At 39.8% G+C, this 23,373-nt stretch overlaps 1 protein-coding gene across 1 annotated transcript; it reads left to right on the forward strand.

The window, feature by feature from the left end:
• Positions 1 to 240: 240 nt before the first annotated feature.
• Positions 241 to 22,806, forward strand: LOC110961742 (monocarboxylate transporter 1-like). The gene is given in 5 exon segments (XM_022209463.2): positions 241 to 372; positions 375 to 557; positions 15,823 to 15,966; positions 17,124 to 17,939; positions 19,477 to 22,806. Coding segments are annotated over 5 exon segments (1,464 nt in total). The 5' UTR covers positions 241 to 341; the 3' UTR covers positions 19,767 to 22,806.
• The last annotated feature ends 567 nt before the right edge of the window (positions 22,807 to 23,373 follow it).

Genomic DNA, 23,373 nt, shown 5'->3' on the forward strand with positions numbered 1-23,373 from the left:
AGAGCAGCTGGTTTACTTTAAAATGACAGCACTTGGAGCTAAAACTGAAGAACTAATTTGAAATTTTCTCATTTTTTAATTCAAACCTTTCTCCACCTTTCTCCTCCTTTCTGTTTCCGACACATTTCACCTCACAGCTGACGGTAGATTAGATAACTATTAGGACATGCTTATCTCTGTAACCTTCTTGCACCATTCAGATTATTTTTACGAGCCGTCTTCTCCGTTTCGCCCACAGGTGCTCTTTGTCCTGATCTCAGCTCATCTGCTCAGACCTCCTCCGACCCTCTGAAGCTCAGCAGTGATATTTGACTTCGACGCCTCCTTGTCCGTGAGCAGAGATGCCTCCAGCGCTGGGTGGGCCCGTGGGGTACACCCCCCTGAGGGTGGCTGGGGCTGGGCTGTGGTGGTTGGAGCCTTCATCTCCATCGGCTTCTCCTACGCCTTCCCCAAGTCCATCACCGTGTTCTTCAAGGAGATCGAGACCATCTTCGAGGCTACGCCCAGTCAGGTGTCCTGGATCTCCTCCATCATGCTGGCTGTCATGTACGCAGGAGGTGAGTGACGCTCTGAAACCAACAGAAAACGAGTCAGAAGTAACATTTTTCTGTTATTCCACTGTTTATTTCTGTAGGATTTAACTCATGAAGTTCAGCTGTCATGTTTGTTTACGTGGCCACTAAACATGCACAGCAAAAACACACAAATTAAGATGAATACATACACACATAAACACAACAATTAGCTTTACACTACCAATATACACTGACAGTCATTAAAAACTTTGAGACCATATTTTTCAACATAATTTTTCATTTTGAAGCCCAAAACTGGATCTTCTTCATATGAATCATTTGTTTAGCATGTTGGCATACAGAAACAAAAATCTAAAGTTTCAAGAATGATTTCAAAATAAAAAATTTCACAAAAGAAAACGGCACCTGCCAAACACAAAGTCACAACAGTCAATACCGAGTATGGCCTCCATTTGCTTCGATGCAGGCAGCAATCCGTCGGCGCATGCTTTGGACCAGGCTTCTGATTGTGGGTTGGAAACAGCCCATACGCCTGGCTACATCACTGTAGCTCAAAGCGGCCTCCACCATACCCAGTGCTTGGAGACGTTGTTCATGTGATAGACGCGGCATGATGCTGTTCACTGGACTAACAATGGTGGCCTTTTTTGGGCCTTTATATAGGCCTTCAAACCCATTCTCACATTGTGCAGATACTCACTGAGTATTGCTTGGTGTGTATTTGGTTCACTTTTGCAAAGTGACCAACCCATGTGCAATGAATCATGACAAAATGACAACTCCTCATTATCTCAACTACCAGGGCACTAGATCATCAGTAAATCCACAATGAATAATTACAACCCCCCTACAAGTAGAATTCTGTGTACAGTTCTACCTCAAAGTTTCTATTGACTGTCAGAGATCCTGAATCAGTACTGTAATATGCAATTTCACGTGGAGGCTTTTCAGGTTTTACAGCACTTAGTGTGTTTGGACTCTTCTGATAATGATTAATTAACTAACTTAATAATGCTCAGTCAATAAAAACACACTGGAGAGACAAAATCCAATCACAATGTCAACAAACCTCGAGGTAAAATCGTTAAACTGCACGTTTTATCTGAAAATATGAAGTTGAAATCAGCTAAGGCAGCAATATCAGCTGATATCAGATGGATATTTGGACTTTTTTCCCTTCAATGATTTGAAAAGTTTGCTTAATATTCTTCTTTCAGTCAGTTCAGCAGTAATGGGCTGATCATTTCAGGTGGAATTAGGGTCCGAGCACCAAATGTTTGAATTGAAACTAATGAGTTTTTGTATTATTTTGCTTTGGGAAATGCATATGTTGCACAACGACTCCACAGCGCCCCCTGCAATGTTATAAAAATTTAGCCCCTGAACCACATTTCACCTACAGATATGAAATGTGGCACACATCTGTAGCACATCAGGACGCACAAAAAGCCTCCTGCACAAATACCCAAAGCCCAACAGGAAGTCGGCCGTTTTGAATGATGTGTGTCATATTTTGGACGATTTTGGTTCAATTTTTGCACATTTTCAAAAGCTATGAACTCAAACAGGGTAACCAAGACAGAGCTGAAATTTGGACAGTTTGTACAGCAGGCATGAATGATGAGAAGTTACTAAAATGCTCCACAGAAGTCTGAGGGCGTGGAAATGGCAGCTGTCGGAATTTCGACAATTCGTCATGAAACAGGAAGTGCTGTCTAACTAACCTGTACATGCTTCAGTCTGCTTTAAACTTTACATGTGTGATCAGAGTCCAGCCTTGATGACTTACACATGCTGATATGCAGTCACAGTAGTAGTGCCACCTGGTGGCTTGCCATCAACAAAGCCATGGGTCAAAATACACTCATAGTCGCTGCGCCACCTGGTGGACATGCTTCCAATCGGACCAGAAAGGATGCGAGGACCCGACCAGCGCTGCTTGCAGCTTTGGTTATCCTTTATTGTCCTAAATGCTGTTTCTCAACCGCAAATGTGTTCCTAACTTACTTATGTTAAGTTTTATTTTAAATATTTGAGTCAGTTAGAGGAAAATCTCTGTGAAAAAAACCTTCTTTTATTTGTAAAAAGATCAGTCGATTGTTTCTGCAGTACAAAGCAACTGAACTTTTAGTACAGAAGTACAAAAGTTTTTCTGATGTTGGCAAACTGTATTTTCCAAGGAAAGTGCACATTTTAATCACGTGTAACGCTGCAGTTTAAACAACAGATAAGAGCAGCTTCATCATAGTAACTGGGCTAGAGGTGTGCTCGCTGTAGGAGCTTCTAATTGCATATTTGGCACCCTGACTTTGTCTGGTTTGGTGTCCTGCAAGCTGATATCTTCTGCATTTTGTCTTTTTTTGCTGCCAAGGTGACACTAAAATATTCAGAATTTAGTACATAACGTGCTGACAAAACATATTTAGTGGTTGTTTAATGTCCTTCATTTAGCAAAAAACCCACAAACATCCAAATCACACCATATTGAATTAGTTGAATATTTGTGTCCAGCTCCACTCATGAGCTTTAAATCCACATATTGGAGGTTTTAATCATTCTTTTTTCTGCGTTTCTCTGGTAAAAGCTTTGGCATGACATTTAGGTTTCTTATGAGTCTCTTCCTCTTTATTTTTCACTGAATCAAACCACACACATCAGTCTTTACTCAGTCACAGCTTGAATAACACTTTCAGCTGCAGACAACACCAGAAACCGATACTGGCGAGTGTTTGACAGCAAGATAAGAAAAACAAACACATGTGTTCCTCTGTAATCCGACCAAAGCTGGTGGAGAAAGCCCAGATTTGAATTAACTTCCAGCACAAGGTTTACAGTTTGCTTTAGCAGAAAAACGGCGCAAGAAAAACAAACTGGGGTGGCGTGGGTGGTGTGGCTGGATGGGATGGGGTGGCTGGGCGAGGGGTGGGGGGGTGGTGTGGGTGGGTGGCAGGGGTTTGGGGGCGGGGGGGTCGGGTTGTGGGGGAGGATGGGGGGGGCGGGGGGTCGTGGGGCTGTGGGCCGTTGGGGCGCCGTGGGGGTCCGCTGTGGCCCGTTTTGCTTCGCGGGCCTTGGGGCTCTGGCTGTGTCGGCGGGGGTCGCTCCGGGCTCCTGGGCTGGGTCTCCGCTTGGTGGCTCCTGCGGGGGGCTGGGTGGACCTCCTTGGGCTGGAGGGGACAGCTCCCTCCTTTTGGTGGAGGTTTTCATGCATGCCAGACCCACCACACCGGCACCTACCAAAACTCAATAGAGTTTGTTCCTCCGGTTGCTGAGTCAGTGGAGGCTGCTGGGTTAGTGTCTGTGGATCTCACTCTGCTCTATCTATCCTTCTTGTGGCCTCCTGACATCTTCATGATTGATCCAGTTGGGATTTTGTCGTATTAGGTGTTTGTGAAGGGTCTTAGATTTGTAACTGGTTTTAAGGTGTGAATTAAAGAGTACAAACAAATAAAATGCACCTTTTCTCTTAGAACACTGTCTATGCCTCACCTTTCTGTCTGTCCTGTGTTTGTTTTATGTTTCACTTGGGTGTGCACAGCCCTCAATGGCATAATGTAGGAAACAGCTTGAAATAAACATGATAGGTTAATTTGCCATGAGGGCAGGTGATGGTCACAGTCACAAAGAAGAAAAAAATTGCACATGAAGCTTAAGCAATGACACCATGGGTGGTTGGTGTCATTTTTGAGCGGACTTGCAGACAAAAAAAAAGGAGAAGAAAAAAAAAAACAAAACCTAGGGGTTCCAATCAACGGATAAACTGGCATTGTTAAACTAAAAACTCACACTGGATGCACATTTACGGAACGGCGTGTAATAAAAAATGAGCAGCGCATTTCAACATCTCTGTAATTTGCAGTTGCAAAATTGGCCGTTTGCTCCGTTTAGTGAAGCACAGGAAGGTTTCACAACATTTCATTAGTATGTTATAGTGCCTTTTGAAAGAGAAATATGAAAGGTTACACCATATTAACAGGGGAAAACACTCTGCAAATGTCTGAGGCTTCACCTCACATTACTTCAGGCACAGAATCTAATGTTGAATTACTGTAGCACTGAATAAGAAACTACTAACACACAAGCAGCTTATGCACATATTAACACACATTAGGGACATAGAGGGATGCAGGATGTTTGTTTTTACTGATTTATTTTGACCTAAATGTGGAGAACATCGGGTTCATCCTGCCCCAAATTAAGGTTTTATTCTCTTATTGTAATGACAAGAAATTTCAAATGTAGACATTCACTGAGCAACATCAGAAAAACACATCAGCTCACGTGTTAAACATACCATAATTTATTTAAGTGATTTCAGACATGCCACAGTGTCAAAGTCAATAAAAAGAGAGAAAGCAATACAAATAGAAATGAAAAACAAATCAAAAAACAGTTCTAATGCAAAATGATGTCTGCAAACAAGGATCAAGTTTAATTTATTAACTTCTACCTGCTGCATGTCCTTAGATCTCAAATCTGACTGTTTCTTACTGTTTGCATCCAACCTTATTTATCTCTTAAGAAACTGAGAATAATTTTTATTTTATTTGCCAGACAGCTTCCATTTTAGGCCATATTCACGAGCAATATATTCAGTAAAAGCAGGTTAGAAATAGCTGATTTAATTTCTTTGCTTTTTATTTGCATTTTTACCCACTGTGGGTTCATTTTTCACCTCAATATAAAGTCCTGCACCTCTACAGAAACAGCACAATGGTGGCTAGAAGTACAGAGAACTCAGAAATATCTTCCACGCAGTTATGGTGCCGTAAATCATAAAAAAAAAGAAAGTGGAATTAAAATCTGCTAAGTCCTTCCAAGTGTCCACAGTTGTTACTAATACTGAGAATAAATAAATAATAAAGATATTTAACCATTTTGTGTTTTCTACACAGCCTGCAGTTCAGCCTAGTGAAGCAAAAATGTTGCAGAAATTTTGTCACGACAGTGTTCCCGCTCCATTAGTGCTGCACAGAAGTGATAAGAGCCGGCTGTTGAGGGTTTTATTGGCGTGTTATCAGGAAACGCTGACGAGGCTCTGCTTCTGAGGAAGGTCTTTGTGGCCTCTTAACCTCCTTGAACCTCCCTCAGATTTAGGACCTATAACTGTGACGCTTAGAGGAGCCTTACGATTATCTTTTAGTGGCTTTTCTTATCTCTTATGATTAGCCTCAGTGGAATTATGTAACAAGCAGCATTGGTTTGTCTGTCTGTTAGCGACATTACTCAAAAACACAGTAACGGATTTGGATGAAATTTTCAGGGAAGGTCAGAAATGACACAAAGACCAAGTGACTAGATTTTGGCAGTGATGCAGCTTATAGTCTAGATCCATGGATATGTTAAAGATTTCTGTATGATTGTGAGATAGCAACGCGGAGTCACTGTAACCATGGCAACAAGTGAACACTACATCAGCTGCCTGCTGACGATCACGTTTGTTTTTAACTGTAGAAGCTGCATGTCAGGTTTGTGGGTTTGGAAAGGAAGGATTCCCACCTTCTGACAAGGATGTGTCATTATATCAAACATTTCACTGATGTTTTGGCCTTTTTAAATTTGATGAATCTGATTGTTTAACTACAGTGACTGTGTGTTCATCTGCCCCGCTGGCTGATTCTGTTCATTGTTATTTTTGACCAGTAGCCACGTTTTCATTAACTTTCAGAAAAATGCAGTTTATTTCACGTTCTGATTTGTGGAGCTGTAACAAGACGGAGACCTGACATTTCTGTGTATTTCATGGATTATTTAGTGGTATGACTTCACCTCAGCCAAGCGTAAAAATTTGCCAAATTTTGTCCTCTCAGATTTTAATGGAAGGAAAACTACTACAGATCCACCACTGAGGACTTATCAGGACTTATCTGTCAGAAATAATACAAGGAACAATTGATTAAGTTATGGGGCTGTTTCGGAGTCTCATCAATTCCCATCACCCGCTACATGTTTAGGTCACATGATTTGGTATCTGTACATGCCATACACATGCATAACACACACCTGTGCTCGGTATAAGGTCATTTTTTTATTAAAGATTTCATCCGTCGGAAATGATATGACGGCCTTGGTAGAGTGCTGCACTCTGAGTGCTTTTCTTGTTATTGTGAGCTCAAAGATGGGACTTTTTTTCATATTTCAAATCAACCATAATTGGACCAAACCTGTCCAGATTCTACGTCAATGACATGATGGGAAACAAATGTGAACATTTCAGGATTTTTTAATAAAATAATAAAAATACAAAAGCAAAATAATGTGCTGAAAGTGGGCAGTTTCTGATTAGAAGTATCCCAGAAATGACTTAATATATCAATCTTAAATTCGACAGATGCCATTTTAAACATCCATGATGTATGATGGTAAAGGTTCTGACCAATCAGAGATATTCTGAGGTGGAATAACCCACGTAAGAAGCTCTTTGTTTTCTCATTTCAACACATCAGCTGATGAAGTGAACCAGGATGTGACTCTCATCCCCAGAAACTTATTAAAACATGTCGAAATAAAGAATTCCCCTCCAGATTTCTAATGTAGAACCCAGACTCTTGCTTCAAAAACTGCCACGGTGCATTTTTATCCGCCTCACAGCGTTAGTCAGCTCTGACTGACTTCCTAACACACGTGGGTTTGTTTTCACTGGTGGAAGTCGCTGTGAGTACGTGCACCGCCTCATGCAGCAGCAGCAGCAAGTAAAGGACTGTGGTGTTTCCAGCCTTCAACTTCTGCAAATGACATCACTACCTGGAAGTCTGACTGAACCAGGAAATAAAAGGAAGAACATTTTGACAACGAGGAGTAAAAAAAAAGACGACTTTAACAGCTGGATTTTGTTACACGTTTTCCCTCTTTTGGCGGTTTTCTCTCTACTGAATGAAACCAGACTGGCTGAGAGAGAGCAGATAGGAGTGCTAGAAAAGGAAACCTAAACTAGGGAGATAAAAACAAGATAATGGTGTCTCTAACATGTGCTGCTTAAATACACTGAAGGAGGGCGTGTGAATGAGGAAAGAAAGAACTTTGTGTCCTCAGACAGAAACCTGATCTGAATCCCAACGTGGAGTCACTGGTTCCTGTCTTAACGTGTAAATGGGAAAGGTTGTTGGTGCCGTAATCCAAATAACGCTGTAATTAAATATGAGAACAGGTTGTTATCAGGTGATCAAACTAATAGAACAGGTAGTTATTCAGTTGAAGCAGCGCTGCAGGTTCCCCTCCTTTAACCACCTTCAAGATCTGATGAGATTATCAGACGTTTTTTAGTGTCCTACTCACAAAAAACACAAAAGCACTTCCTAACTAGAAAAGCACTCAGAGCACAGTCCTCCTCCAAGGCTGCTCATTCCCTCATATGGCATTGTCAGAAATGCAGCATTTGTTTATTAGTTATTGATCATCAGAAATCACAGCAACATAGAATGTGACCATTAAATATAGATGTACCCACAAACAAAATGACCCAGCACTGAGTTTTGAGTTGCAATAACCCATCTTTATATGAAAAAACACTGAGCACCAGTGAAACATAGTTAAAGCGTTCGCACAACCCAGCGGCTGCACTGGAAAAAATGCCCCTCTCAAAACAAGAAAAAAAAAAACTTATTTCAAAGAACTTTTACCTTGAAATACGTGAAAAAATCTGCCAATAGAACAAGTGAAAGATGGCTTGGTAAGATTTCTTGAAATTAGATATATTTAGAATATTGAGATCTTAAAATTAGCTGGGAAAACTTATTTTAAGCTCTATTTTACCAGGATTGTTGAGGCTTAGGTGTCTTAACCTTCCTATTGTCTTCATTTACGAGCACCAAAAAATATTGTTTCCTTGTCTGAAAAAAAATCAAAAATTCAGCAAAAAATTCCCCAAATTTATAAAAAAAAAAAAAGCAAAATCTTGAGGAAGAAAATTTGGCAAGAAATAAAAATTTTAAAAATAAAAAAATGAAAATTGTAAATATTTTCAAAAAATGAATAAAAATCTTCCTAAAAATATCTAAAGTGATTCCATATAAATCAACCAAAATCCAGCAAATTTTGCTGGATTTTGGTTGATTTTTTTTCCTGAATGTTCTTAAACTTCTTTTTAGCATTTCTTTTTTCCCACCAAAAAATGTTCAAAAATTTCCTCAAAATTTTGAAAATGTGGAAGTTTTCACTGTAAAAATATATATTTTTTTCCCCCATTTTTGAACTTTAGAACGGGTCAATTTGACCTGCAGGACGACACGAGGGTTGTTTGACTTATCAAGAAAGATGCATTGTCTTAAAGCAAGTCCCTCCATCTTGCTGCATTGTCTCTTAAGCAAATTGATCTTAAATCAAATGGGATGAGACATTTTGACTAAAAATGAGACAAATAGACTTGGTAAGATTTTGAGTTTTTGAAGTGTTGTTTTACAAATACAGAACGAGCAGCGTCTTCTAAGTCCACTGTTGTTTTGTAGAGCTGTTTCTACTAGAGCTACGTTTCTCTTTCTTTACTCGTAGATCTACTTTGCTTTCGCTAGACCACCAGACCAATCAGAGCAGACGTTAAACTTAAAGAGACAGGAGCTAAGAAGTGCTGCAGTAATTTACAGTATGAGAAAAGGATGCAAGCTTATTCTGGTGTATCTGAAAAACTGAAATTATGAGCCTGTAAATGTGCAGAATTTGGGCTCTTTAAGCTCGTCATGGGTGCAGTTAACTGTAGCAGATGAAAAGGGCTAAACAGTGGAAAACAATGTGGACGTAATGATTTAAATATGACATTTGTGTTACGTTAAATCCCCAAAATACAATTATAAACCTCTAAATGTGCATTTGTTTGCCACATTCTTCCTAGTCAAAACCTTGTCGCCTGCATTACCCAGAATGCCACTGGATGCCAGCAGGCTTAATGTGTTCTGCCAATAGATCTCATTTCTCTGTAACCCCACGGCCCTGTTTAACGTTTGTTTTCTTAAATGTTTGTTTTCTTTGTTAAAATATCTTATTGAGTTCACAAGCCGCACATAAAATAAAAAATCATACAAGAGTTCTTCTACCAAACTAACACCTGTGAGCAAACCTCTGCCTCAGAGTTCAGACGTGAATGAATTCTACTTTTTTAATTTGTTCACATTTGATTTCTTAATTATAAAATAGTGACCGTGTCCTCACTCTTTCACTCGGAAAGCTTCTACCTTTGTTTATTTTTTCATGATGGAAACTCGCTGAGCTTCCTGTCAAACTCTGTTCTTACTTTATTGGTTCCACTTTTGGTTTCTGGGCTTCAGATGTTCACTCGCATATAAATTCTGGACACAAAACTCCATTTTTAAACACAGACGGAAGAATTTGTAGCTAAGAAAGCAGCTCTCATGAACTGGTGACCAACCCTGCTTTGGATTTTTTGTCGATGAGTACATCTAAACGTTTTGTTCCAGTGACCTCGACTTACAAACTGTGTCAAGTGATTTCTTCACATTTGGCAGAGCTGGAAAACAACTTTAACTAAGCGGTCTGGGAAACCTGAACAAGAGGATTATTACATAAAACAGGCCGTCACTTAATTCTGATTCTCGTAATCCTCGGTGTTGTGGTGGAATTACGAGTGAAACTATGTTTTATAACTTTGTGGAATGAGCGTCCGTGGCTTCGTCTGATGTCTGTCGAAGCCTGGCTGAGTGGGAGCCTCCATTCAGGGCCTCGCTTTTGACTTCTCTTGTGATCTGTGGGTTTCTTCTGAAGTCTGTGGGCGGATAAAGAGCCAGACTGATGTGTGTGCGAGTGTATTTGTAATGCAAGAAGTGCTCGAAGTTAAAAGATGTGGACACGATTCGAGCAGCTCGAGAGGAACAAAAGGGATGCATTCATCATTATTCCCAGTCAGTGCTGCCACTAAACGCTGGTTTTCTATCAGTTAATCGACTGTTTTACCATTTAATGTAAACAATTAGTATTTTACACCCAATAATATCTAATTTACCTCTTCGTTTAAGTTGGTTTGTTTTTTTTAGTTTTAAACCTTATGAGTGTATTTAGCAGCTACCAAAACAATAAAATCTCCGTAATAATGTTGTGTACTTGGAGTTGTTTTGCTTTTTTAGGGATGCGTCTTCTACAACATGTCCTGTTTGTTTTCTCTTCAGGTGCACAGTGTATCAAAAAACACCTTTTAGTTCTTGGCCTGGCTTTTTGGAAACTTTAACACTGAGCTCAGCTGAACTTAAACTTGAAATATTGGACCTGAAAATTGAAAGTATGTCCCTGAAAATTTAAATATCTCACCTGGAACATGAAACATTGCACCAGAAAATTGAAATTTTGCACATTATATTGACAGTTTAGTACAAGAAAGTGAAATATTGCACCTGAAAATTTAGATATTGCACCTGAAAAATGAAATCTTGGACCAGAAAATTGAAATATTGCATCGAAAAATGAAATGTTGTGCATTATATTGACAGTGTTGTACATAACATGAAATATTGTGCCTGGATCGTGAAGTATTTCACCTGGAAAATGAAAAGTTGCACCTGAAATGTGAAATATTGCACCCAGAATATGAAATATTTCACTGAAAATTTAAATTATGTACCTGAAACTTTAAATATTGCATCTGGAACAGGAAATATTAGACCAGAAAAATGAAATATTTTATCTAAAAAAATGACATTTTCCACATTATATTAACAGTTTAGAGCAAGAAAGTGAAACAGTGCATCTGAAAATTACAATATTGTACCTGAAAACTGTAATATTGCACCCAGAACATGAAATATTGCACTTGAAAAAATAAATATTTCACCAGAAAATTACAATATTGTACCTGAAAATTGAAACGTTGCATCTTAAACATGAAATACTGCACATTATATTGACAGTTTAGAATAAAAAGTGAAATATTGCATCTGAAAATTACAATAATTCACTTGAAAAATCGAATTTTGTGCATGTAATCAAAACATTGCAGGAAACAATACTGAAACTGGGAAAATACTTTGACTATGGTTCAGATTCCGTTTTAGTTGCAGAACAGGAAGCAGTGGTGCAGTTTGATGGTAGAAACACTGAGTCAGCTTGTTGTGTAACGCTGTCACATCTCATCAACATGAAGAAGCTCTCATTTGTTCCACCAGCTGGACGTCTGGGGTCGATTTAGGTCTGGATGTTTGCTAACATGTCGCATCTTATAGAAAATCTGAGCTCTGTGAGGTTCTTTAGCAGCGACTTTAAGAAATAGTCGTGAACAGAACCCTCTGAAGCATCAGACAGGCTGAAATAAGCTCATGTTCTGCTGGGTGGAGCTTTGTATTCAGGTGTCAGACTTCTGCAGCTCTTCCTGTGTGAATGTTGACGTGTGTGAAGGTCGAGTCCAGACGGAGGGAAGCCGGTCCGTTAACGTGAGAAGGATGGAGCCGTCTGCTGGGTCAGATCCAATCAGCTGCTTCTTCCTCCTCTGTTTATTCAGTTATTCTTCTGGTGACTCAGCAGCTCAATCTGATTTCCTCCATCACTAAAGGCCCAGCGACACAAACAAAGATGAATATTCGTCAGATTTCCTCGTAGAATTTGATCAGATGCTGAAATTAGACAAACACAGCTGGGTTCGACCTCGACACGCCGAGCACAGGACGTGCCGTTTCTTTTTTTTCTCTCTCGCTTCAGGAGAAACGGAGCAAATGATGGAGGGAGGGGGTGACAGATTGTTTATATAATATCTGTGAGAACACTCCTCACTGCACTCTTTGTTTTTTGCCACACAGCAACACAAAGACTGTCAGCAGAGATTTGTTTCTGTGTGCTTTAGGGGATGCAGATTAGTTCACTTTCACTAACCTGGAAGGGTAACGCCGTGTTCAGCAGACACAGAGGGACGGGGGCAATCTTAAAATATTGCACCCGAAAAATGACATTTTACACATTACATTGACAGTTTAGCATAAGAAAGTGAAATATTGCACCTGAAAATTACAATATTGTACCCAAAAATTTTAATTTTGCACATTATCTTGGCAATTTAGTAAAAGAAATGAAATATTGCACTTGAAAACCAAAATATTGCACCTGGAATAATTAACTTTTGCTCTTTATATTGACATTTAGGACAAGAAAATGAAATATTACACCTGAAAAATGAAAATTTGCATATTATATTGACAGTGTAGTACAAGAAAGTGAAATATTGCATCTGAAAATTACAATATTGCACCTAAAAGCTGAAATTTTGCACATTATATTGACAATTTAGTACAAAAAATAAAATATTGCATCTGAAAATTTAAATTGTGTTCGTTATATTGCCAGTTTAGTAAAAGAAAGTGAAATCTTGCACCTGAAAAATAAATTATTGCACCTGAAATTACAATATTGCACATTAGATTGATAAATTAGTACAAGAAAGTGAAATATTGCACCAGAAAAATTAACTTTTGCACTTTATATTGGCAATTTAGTACAAAAAAAGTGAAATATTGCATCTAAAAATTGAAATATTGTACCTGAAAAATTGTATATTGTACCAGGAACATAAAGTATTGCATGTGAAACTTAAAATTTTGCACATTATATTGACAGTTTACTGCAAGAAGGTAATATTGGACCTGAAAATTGAAATATTGCACCTGAAACATCAAATATTGCACCTGAAAAATTAACTTTTGCACTTCATACTGACAGTTTAGGACAAGAAAGTGAAATGTTGCACCTGAAAATCACAATATTGTTCCTAAAAATTGAAATATTGTACCGAGAAAAATGACATTTTCCACCTGAAAAATGAAACTGTGCACATTATGTTAAATATCTCATGATGTGGGCCGCTGTGTTCAGTGTATATCTGAGTTAAACTCAGTGTTTTGGCTGCTCTGTGGAAACCCAGCACCCTGAAAAAGCCAATCCCCGGCTCAGAGACAGACAACAAAGAGACGAGGTGTACGAGGAGCTTTTCAGTGAGTTTCTGAGTGAATGTTCAGTCATCCAAGGCTTCGATGGTCGACTGCCAAGTTTCAAGGACAAATCTGAGTCTGAGAGGTCACAGTCTGAGGAAGTATGTCAGTAAAGACTTCAGACACACCTTCTCATTTAATGTCTTTATTACTTTTATTTATTTTTAATAAAATGGGAAATTAATCTCTGTAGAAGTTTGTTTTGCCTTTACATGAGGAAAACTGAAGGCGATAGGAGCATCTCTGACAGTCATATTCCAGCTAAAAACGGTAAAATATGCTGTTAAAGGTGCAAAAAGGAGGATGGATTGGACTGATTTTATCTTTAAGTATTAAACATCAGGTGTCCACTGTCTTCTAATTGATTAAAATCACCAAAACATTCCAAGAAATTTGCTTATTGAAATGTTTTTGATAGTAAAAAAGACTAAATAGTAAAAGAACACTCAAATGTGCAGAAGGACTGAATTTAGACTGAATTTGACTTGTGAAAATCTGTGGGGGAATAAGCAGCTTTGGTGGAGTGCTGTGTCTCTGAGTGCTTTTCTGGTTTGAATCTTTATCAGAAACATGTCTAAGGCTTCATACAGCATGGAAAACCTAAAGATACTCAGTTTACAGCTACATGACAGAGAAAGGAATAAAGAAAGGCACGTTTTTTTCTTTTAATTTTGTGTAGAAATATAGAGAGCTGAGTACCAAATTAGCCGCAGATCGTCATTTCCTTCGTCCGACTCATGAGTTCAATGGATTTAAAGGAGTCTTGGTGTTTCCGTGTCTGTATTTCTGTTGTGTAAACGGAGGAAAGCTGCACACAGAGCTGCTGTTTGGACTTTACTTTGTATTCAGAGCCGGCAGAGCAGAGCAGTGTCAGCCTGGATCCATGTGAAGGAGCATTCATATGAGGCTGGCACACAAACCCAGACACGTGGACCCTTCTTCTGCTGCTGCTGCTGCTTCTTCTGTTCTCGTCTTCTTTTCTTCTCTCCCTCTGACATCCGTTAACTGTTACACAATCTTCATCCTCCTTTCATTTCTGCAGTCACAGCGCCACCTGTTGGTCAGCATTTAAAGTGACGGGCTGATGGAATTAATCAGAGGATGTGTGGGCGCTGAGGTCTCAAACAGAATAACCTTAAAAGGCCGTGAAAGCTTTTAAGACGTCTGAAATGTTTCCTTTCATCTGCCGTAGAGGGTCACATCAGTTGTGTTGTTTCAGTTATCTGGATCCAGATTCATTATTTCAGTAAACAGTCTTCACAAATTGTAAGTTTTAATTCACTGCAGACTGATAAATATCTAAATGAATGAATGTTTGTGTGGAACAAGAAAAATCCTTTTTATTTACTGACAATTTATTTGACTACAATAATGATGTGCAGATCAATGTACAGAGCAAATAATCATTAGTCGCAGCGCCGTAGATGTTTTCATGTAAATACGCTGACATTAATAAACTGTAAATGAGTTCAACAAATTACGTTTCAGGATTTCAAAGACTGTTTTAACGCCCCACAGAATATAATTTACCTCAGTTTGAACAGTACGGCCAAGAAATATTTAACAAACGTGAATTTACGAGCAATTATTTTATCATAGTTAGTGTCTTGTCATTTTTTGTGTTTTAGTGTAATTTTTGCATATTTTTGTTTGATTCTTGCATATTTATGTGATTTATGCATCTTTTGGTGTCATTTCTGTGTCTTAGTGTCATTTTTACCTATAATTTTTGCATCTTTATGGACCATTCATTTTTCTTCTAGTGCCATTTTTGCATCTTTCTGGGTAATTTTTGCATCTTTTAGTGTTATTTTTGCATCTTTTATTGATTTTTTTTTTGCATCTTCTAGTGTCATTTTGTGCATTTTATTTAAAGTATTGTCGTATTTATGTAATTTTTGCATTTTTTGGTGTCATGTGTAATTTTGCATCTTTTATGGATTTCCCCCCCCATTTTCTGGTATCATTCTTGTGTATTTGAATTTAGTTTTTGCGTATTTATTAAATATTACAATTAGAATTCTTTTTACATTCTCAGAGCTGAAAATTCAACAATCACAAACCTAAAGTTGTAGCTTTGAGACAAATGTTTGAGAAGCTGCAACCAGCAAATGTTTGACATTTTAGTTTGGAAAATGACTCAAACGACTAAATAATCATGAGGATAGCTGCTTAATTAGTTTAATCAGCAGCACCACGGCCAAGTTTAATATGTTTCATTGGCAGGAAAATCAGGTGTACAGTATTGCAAAAGCATCAAGAACGGTTTAGTTAAAAAAAAAAATCAAATATAAAGCAATTTATGAAGTGAAATGAAGACTCAGTGTCTCTCTATGCTTGCATGATTAAAGTGTTCCTCCTCTCCTCTCTCCCTTCAGGTCCAATCAGCAGCATCCTGGTGAACAAATTCGGCAGCCGACCCATCATCATGGTCGGTGGTTGTCTGGCTGGGTCTGGACTGGTCGCTGCTTCGTTCTGCAACACCGTGGAGCAGCTGTACTTCTTCATCGGAGTGGTGGGAGGTCAGACCTGCAGCTCTAATCTGTCTCATTTACTCATGTCTGGTCCGTTTATTATTAATGTGAGCTACAGAGAACACGATGTTTACAGAACAACAGCTTCATCGTCTTCTTACAGCGCCTGTTACTAAAGCAGTATTTACTGGTGTGGATGCAGACGTTTACGGCAAACTCTTCAGGATGTTTAGTAATGTGGTTATTTTTTTTAAGAAAAATAAGAAGATGTTCAAGTCTGTATCCACAGTTAAATCCACATTACTTTTGCCTTAACAGGGACTTCTCTTTGGCTGAATAACCCCTCCATTCCTGGATGTTTTAGATGTCAAACTTGCATTAACTGTGCTGCATCTGGTGGCTTCTTTAAACCTCTGACTGCACATAAACATGAGGGGTCAACATTATGTCATTTGGAGCCGAGTTTGTGTCCAATTAGCTCGACTTCAGTTTAAATGTTCCCTCTCTTTTAGCTCCGTGTTTGGTCTCTATCCACAGAAATAAGAGGCTTTAGACATTTCTAGTCTCTACTGGGGTCCGTCTACTGTTTGGTGCTGATGAAGTTTATTTTTAGTCTTTCCACTGAAAAAAATGCTGGAAAATCTTGATATGAGTGAACCTAAATAGTAAACTGAGCAACAATCTGATATTTGCTGTAAAGCTGAAACGCCTCAGATAAATGATGGTTGCTTTAAAAATATAGCAACCTTTTAGGGTACACCACTGTTCAGAAGTTTAGCTAAAGTTGCTCTATGTTAGCTAAAGTTGATATTGGTTGAAGTTGCTCAGAAATAAATTAAAGTTGATCTACATTAAACTTGCTTTACATGAATTAAAGTTGCTCTATATTAGTTGAAGTTGCTCAAAAGTTAAAGTTGCTTTACATGACCTAAAGTTGCTCTATATTAGCTAAAATTGCTCCATATTATTTAACGTTGCTCTATTTTGGGTAAAGTTGTTCTAAATAAGTCAAAGTTGGTCTAAATTAGCTAAAGTTGATCAAAAGTGAATTAAAAATGAGTTACAGTTGCTCTAAAATGAATTTCTGAATGACCCCAGACTTTTGAACAGCAGTAAACATTAAATGACTTCTTTTTCTCATCTGTATGTGATAAAACTAAACCAGATCCGTGTATTTTTTCCATCTTCTCCTCTTCTGTCTCCAGGTCTGGGTCTAGCCTTCAACCTGAACCCGGCCCTCACCATGATCGGTAAATACTTCTACAAGCGGCGGCCCATCGCCAACGGCATCGCCATGGCCGGCAGCCCGGTGTTCCTGTCCACGCTGGCTCCCCTCAACTCCTGGCTGTACGACGAGTTCGGCTGGAGAGGAAGCTTCCTGATCCTGGGAGGACTGCTGCTGAACTGCTGCGTGGCCGGTTCCCTGATGAGACCCATCGGAGCCAAACCTCAGCCGCCGACGGCCGACTCCGAGGCCGGCGAGGTCAAGAAGACGGACGAGGTCCAGCCGCAGCCCAAGAAGACGGTTCTGCAGACCATCAACTCCTTCATCGACCTGACGCTGTTCAAGCACCGCGGCTTCCTGCTCTACCTGATGGGCAACGTGGTCATGTTCCTGGGCCTCTTTGCTCCGCTCGTCTACCTCTCCAACTACGCCAAGAGCAAAGACATCAGCAAGGAGAGGGCAGCCTTCCTGCTGTCCATCCTGGCCTTCGTGGACATGTTCGCCCGGCCCTCCATGGGCCTCCTGGCCAACACCAAGTGGGTCCGGCCCAGAGTCCAGTACTTCTTCGCCGCTGCCGTCCTCTACAACGGAGTGTGTCACGTTCTGGCGCCGCTGTCGGTGGACTACACGGGATTCATCATCTACGCCATCTTCTTCGGCTTCGCTTTCGGCTGGCTGAGTGCGGTGCTGTTTGAGACGCTCATGGACCTGGTGGGAGCTCAGAGGTTCTCTTCAGCCGTGGGTCTGGTCACTATAGTGGAGTGTGCTCCGGTCCTGCTGGGACCACCGCTGACGGGTAAGATCCAGCATCTCACACTGGGACGGGGAGCAAAGTAACGGTCTGAACAAACATTTGAGGGTTGTGGCTCATTTTACTACTGCAGAAGGCAAATTATGCTGCATGTTTCACAATACAATGAGAACTGCAGCAAATGATTTTCACTAGAAATTACTCCATAGATTATTGGCCATCCATCCATTCATCTATACCAGGGGTCGGCAACCCGCGGCTCTTTCAGCCCTCTGTTGTGGCTCCCTGTAACTTTGGAAAATAAATTGTTCTGCCTTTCAGGCGCCTTTCAATGCATTTTAATAGAGAGAGTTTTATTGTGAAATTACCGCTCTTATTTTGACGTGTCACTCCACCGGATGTGCTGCTGGGGTTTTCCCCTGGCTGGGACATGAGAGCGCAAGGTTGATGCAGAGGAGATGGAGAAGCAACGCCTGGAGTTTCACATCGTTTTGTACTCAAGAATGGCAAGTCTGCATATTAAAGCTCCACTCCAAGAAAGACACGACTTGTCTTTGAGTCAGAAGTACTCATGATAGGGAAATACACGTTACTCGCAAGAACACGGCAGCAGGTCAGAGAGTCAGAGGAGTGTCGTCTTGGAAAATAGGGCAGCGACTTACCGGAGAAAAGTTATTAGCTTAAGATAAATAGATTTTACAAGTTAAATAGACATTCGCAAAATATTGATTTCCAGCTAACATTACGTAACATATGAGATCCAGGAGCAAAAATGACGTTAAGCAAGTAAGATAAATATTAGTGGAAGGACACAATTTAAAAAATGAATCTAATTAGAGGCTTTGTAATTAATTAATCAGGACTGATTAACAAGGGCATAGAGGTAAAAAAAAAAAAAAAAAAAAGCGATATATGCAGTGTTGTCTTCATTTTAAATGCCAAAAGGATTTTGCGGCTCCCGGTGTTTTCTTTTCTGTGGGAAACGGGTTGAAATGGCTCTTTGAGTGTTAAAAGTTGCCGACCCCTGATCTATACACATTAATCCTCATTAATGTCATCTGGAGTCTAACCCAGCTGAGTTAGGGTGAAGGTTCAGTCTATCACAGGGCTGCACACGGAGACAAGCAATCACACTCACAATTTAGAGTACTCAATTAACCTCAGCATATTTTTGGACTGTGGGAGAAAACCCACACATGCACAGGGAGAACATGCAAACTCCATGCAGAAAGATCCCAGGAAGGCCGGGATGTGAACCGGGGATCTTCTTGCTGTAAGACAACGGTGCTAACCACCACTCCACTGTGCAGATTATTGGCCCTAATTGAGGTTATTGTGTTGTATGAAAACCTCTAAAATTATTGAGTTTACTCTCATATGAGACAGAAATTTTTTATATATATGTATTCCTTTATAGCTTTGATGTCTTCAGTATTAATCTATAATGTATCAAATAAAATCCACTGAATGAGAAGGTGTGTCCAGACCTTTGACTCGTGGTGCATTTGTAGAATTAAAGTTTTCTTTTATTACTGATCCAGACTATTAAATCAGCGTCTCCTCTCCGTTTCCCCCCCAACAGGAAGCTTCTACAACTACTACCAGTCCTACGACTACACCTACGTGTCCTGCGGCATCATCCTCATGGTGGCCAGCGTCTTCCTGTTCGTGGGAATGGGCATCAACTACCGGCTGCTGGCCCGGGAGAAGAAGGAGGAGGAGCGGCGAGAGAGGGAGGAGCCTAAGGAGGAGCGCACCGCCATGCTGGCTCCTCCGTCGCCGTCCAAATCGGATGAGGACGCCGATGGGAACAACGCTCCGGCCGCCGTCACGCTGGATGACGTGGCCAAGATGGACGAGGACACGGTGTAGAGACAAACAAATCTGACTTTAAAACACACTTCACAGGAAACACACACAAGAGCTGCAGTTACAACCACTCACTGAGAGATTATATCCTTTCTACGCCACCCTGAAGCCATAGTTTATCATTAGGATCTGTGGTTTTGGTATTTGACGTGCCTTTTTTTGGTCCCGGGAGCACAGGCACCGCTTCAAACCACAACGTTTTAGACGCACAACAAGACGGAGCGACTGTACGAGAACAATCCAGAAAACTAACGAGGACTTTCTCTCAGGGTCTCGAGCTGCCGCGAAGGTTCACCACCTCAGAAATCACTCAGACGGAGGCTCCGAGTCAAACTGTACATTTTGTTATGACACTTAGAGATACTGTAAGTTCTCCTCCCCTCATGTTCCGAACACTCGTTTCACTCCTTAAGGGCTGGACGCAGATTTAAAGCTCACCGTTTGTTGTAGGGGCGGTTACAGTATATCTAGTTTGGAGTGTGACAGTTTGTTTTTGTTTTTTTATGCCGGAGAACACTCAAAAATATGAATTTTGGGAGAAAAATGAAGTTTATACCCACACAGGGAATATTCACGTCGGCAGCAGTGGTATTTTAAAACCTGTAAGTGAGAATGTAAGATGATATACAAAAACTGAAAACGAACATGTGGGAGCGAGGAGGCCGGGAGCTAACGGAGGAGTCTGAAACTAGGTCACAGTGCACCTTTTCTTAATGTGCTTCTATTAGGGCTGGACCCGAATATCCAAATATTCAGTGGTTGTGGAGGCATCAGAATACTAAATGTGATACTCGGATCCGCCCGGCCCTCCATGTTTGTTTAACCCTCGTGTTGTCCTGCGGGTCAAAATTGACCCGTTTTTAAGTTTAAAAATGTGGAAAAATAAATAGATTTTCACAGTTTAACTTCTGATGTCCTTATTTTCAATGTTTTTGGGAAATTTAACATTTTTGTAGTGGAAAAAAAAAATGTTTCTTTAAGAACATGCACAAAAAAAATCTACCAAAATCCAGTGAAATTTTTTTTTTTAATATTTCAAAATGGAGTGTCCACATCCCCCTGCCATAAACTCATTTACCTTCAGTCACAGCAGACTAAAATTAGAAGAAGAAAATATTAGAAGTTTTACTGGTATATGTATAATCATTTTAGATATTTTTAGGATTTTTTTAGGAGGATTCCTACTTTTGAAAATATTTAGTTTTCTTGCCAAATTTTGGGGATTTTTTTAAATAAAACTTTTTAGGAATTTTTGGAATTTTCTTCCTGAAGATTTTGCAATATTTTTAGAAATTTGGGGAAATTTTTTGCTGATTTTTTGGGGGATTGTTTTTCAGACAAGGACGCCATATTTTTTAGTACCCGTAAATGAAGACAACAGGAGGGTTAAAGAGGACAAAATGGCGAAGATACCTGTGCTAATGTGTCATTTTCCAATTAATATTTAATTTGTATTTGGCTTTGTGTTGTTAACTGTGTTTATAAATAAACAAATGATATAAATAAATGAATAACATTCTGTCATTACACCTCCAACTTACTCCCACAACCAGCCGAATATCTGGAGCCTAGAGGTGTGTATTCGGACCAGCCCTAGCTTGTATATAAATCTGTGTAATCTTGTATAGACAGAGCAGCTCACTGTCTGAACAAAAAAAGTCTTTCGGCTCCTCCGCCCCGCTGGTTTATCTGCTGTTTAAGCTGCAGGATGAGGCGACTCGCAGCGTTAAATTTCACCACACGCTGCTTTGTGGGGAAGGAAAGGTTGCTGTTGTAGACTCTGGGTTTGCACAGCCTCACTGGTGGCAAAATGTCAGAGAAAAACCTCACTCTGAATAAACGCGACCCAGATTTTCCACCGTGTTCGGGTCAAAACTCAACACAACTGTAGTGTTTTCTTAACACGTCGTAGTTTACAGCCATCTGTTTCTACACACCCCTAAACAAACAAAAAGTCTATTTTAGCTCACGGTTTAAGGACAATCTTACAAGAAGTAATCTTTTTAATGATTTTTAATGTATTTGGACGAAAGGGAGTGTGTGTGAGTGAGAGGTGTGTGTGTTTTGTGTTTAAACTGTTGAAGTTCAGCCACCGCAGCATCAACACAATATCAGAAGTCACTGATCAGCGAGCACGTTCGACATGAAATGTTTCTCTGAGAGGCTTTTATTTTGATGGGTAGTTCCTGTGTTCGTATCGGCGGCTACGGAAGATGTGTTTTTAAAGATGAACAAATGAACTGAAACCTGAGAGCCACACACGGACAAAAGAAGCCAGGAAGTATGGAGAATTAACACAATTTTAGTGTTTTCATGTTGAAAAATGCACCACGAAAGCAGCTTTATCCGTTATGAAACCCCATGAAGTTTTGACATGTCATCTTTGAGTGGATGAAGCCACCGTTAATGTGCAGATGTTACACTAGATGTGACATCTGCACATTAACGGTGGCTTCATCATGACCTTTTTGTTTGTGTGAGAGTTTTGGATGATTATGACCAAATGTGTAGAAAACTTTTAATCAATCATCTAAAACTTTGTGATTTTTAATGGTACTGTTGGTACCGATGGGAAACTAGTTTATCCCTACCTGGACTATCCACCTGTTCACATACTTGAATTTGAAGCAGATCTCCTGAGGTTAACGACAGGTCCATATTTCAGAAGGGAGTGTCCTCATCCCCCTGCCATAAACTCACATTTACCTTCAGTTACAGCAGACTGACATATTATAGATATACGGTTCTTCAACAGGCTGGTTTAATTCATTCTGACTCCAATTTGACTGAAACTTTCATATATTTACCTTTTGACACAAACATTTGAATAAAAACGGAAGGTTGTGTATTTTCTAGCGCAGGGGTTTTCATAAACGGTACTGTACTCAGCCACAGCACCTTTGTTTGTTTTATAAAAACAGATACTTATATTACATTTCTGGAAAACTATTTTTTTCCTTTTAGTTGCAGTGGATGTTTATATGTTTGTATATATTATGTTTTTATGACTGGTGAGATTGAATAAATGATTTTTAAGACAAAACTGTTTGGATTTGTTCTGTTCTGAAAAATGACTTTTTAAATCGGTACACAGAAGAAAAATCACCGGAACAGAGGAGTTTACAGTAATTGCGCATAAGGAATCTTAATACAGCAGTTCATATTGTTACATTTCAGGCCCCCCCCCCCCGGGTCTCAGAGAAATTAAATAAACTAAGGTTATTCACGGGTGAGATGAACAAAAACTACACAAACAAACAGAAAATGGGGTCTGTGGTCTACAAGGGGATAGGGTATGGTTAAATACCACTATTCCCCACTAAATCTACCAAAGGTGGTAGAAAAAACAAAAACTGAAACCTCCCAAAACAAAAAGAAAGAAGTGCTGGGTTCTGGGCATTAATGACACAAAGACACTTAGGTTTCTGGAAAGAAGGCTGACTGATGGTGTCAAACCTTCCAGGTCACCTACCCACAGCCATCTGAGCAGTTGGGAGATCCCTCCTTATATCCCCACCCAGCTGATTGGAAACAACACACAGCTGAGCTCAATCACACAGGTGCAATAGATTGAACCTGATCTCAGAGTCAGGAGGTGAACTTTCTAAGC

Source organism: Acanthochromis polyacanthus, chromosome 6 (genome assembly GCF_021347895.1).
Source record: "Acanthochromis polyacanthus isolate Apoly-LR-REF ecotype Palm Island chromosome 6, KAUST_Apoly_ChrSc, whole genome shotgun sequence".
In the NCBI taxonomy this organism is placed as follows: Eukaryota; Metazoa; Chordata; class Actinopteri; family Pomacentridae; genus Acanthochromis; species Acanthochromis polyacanthus.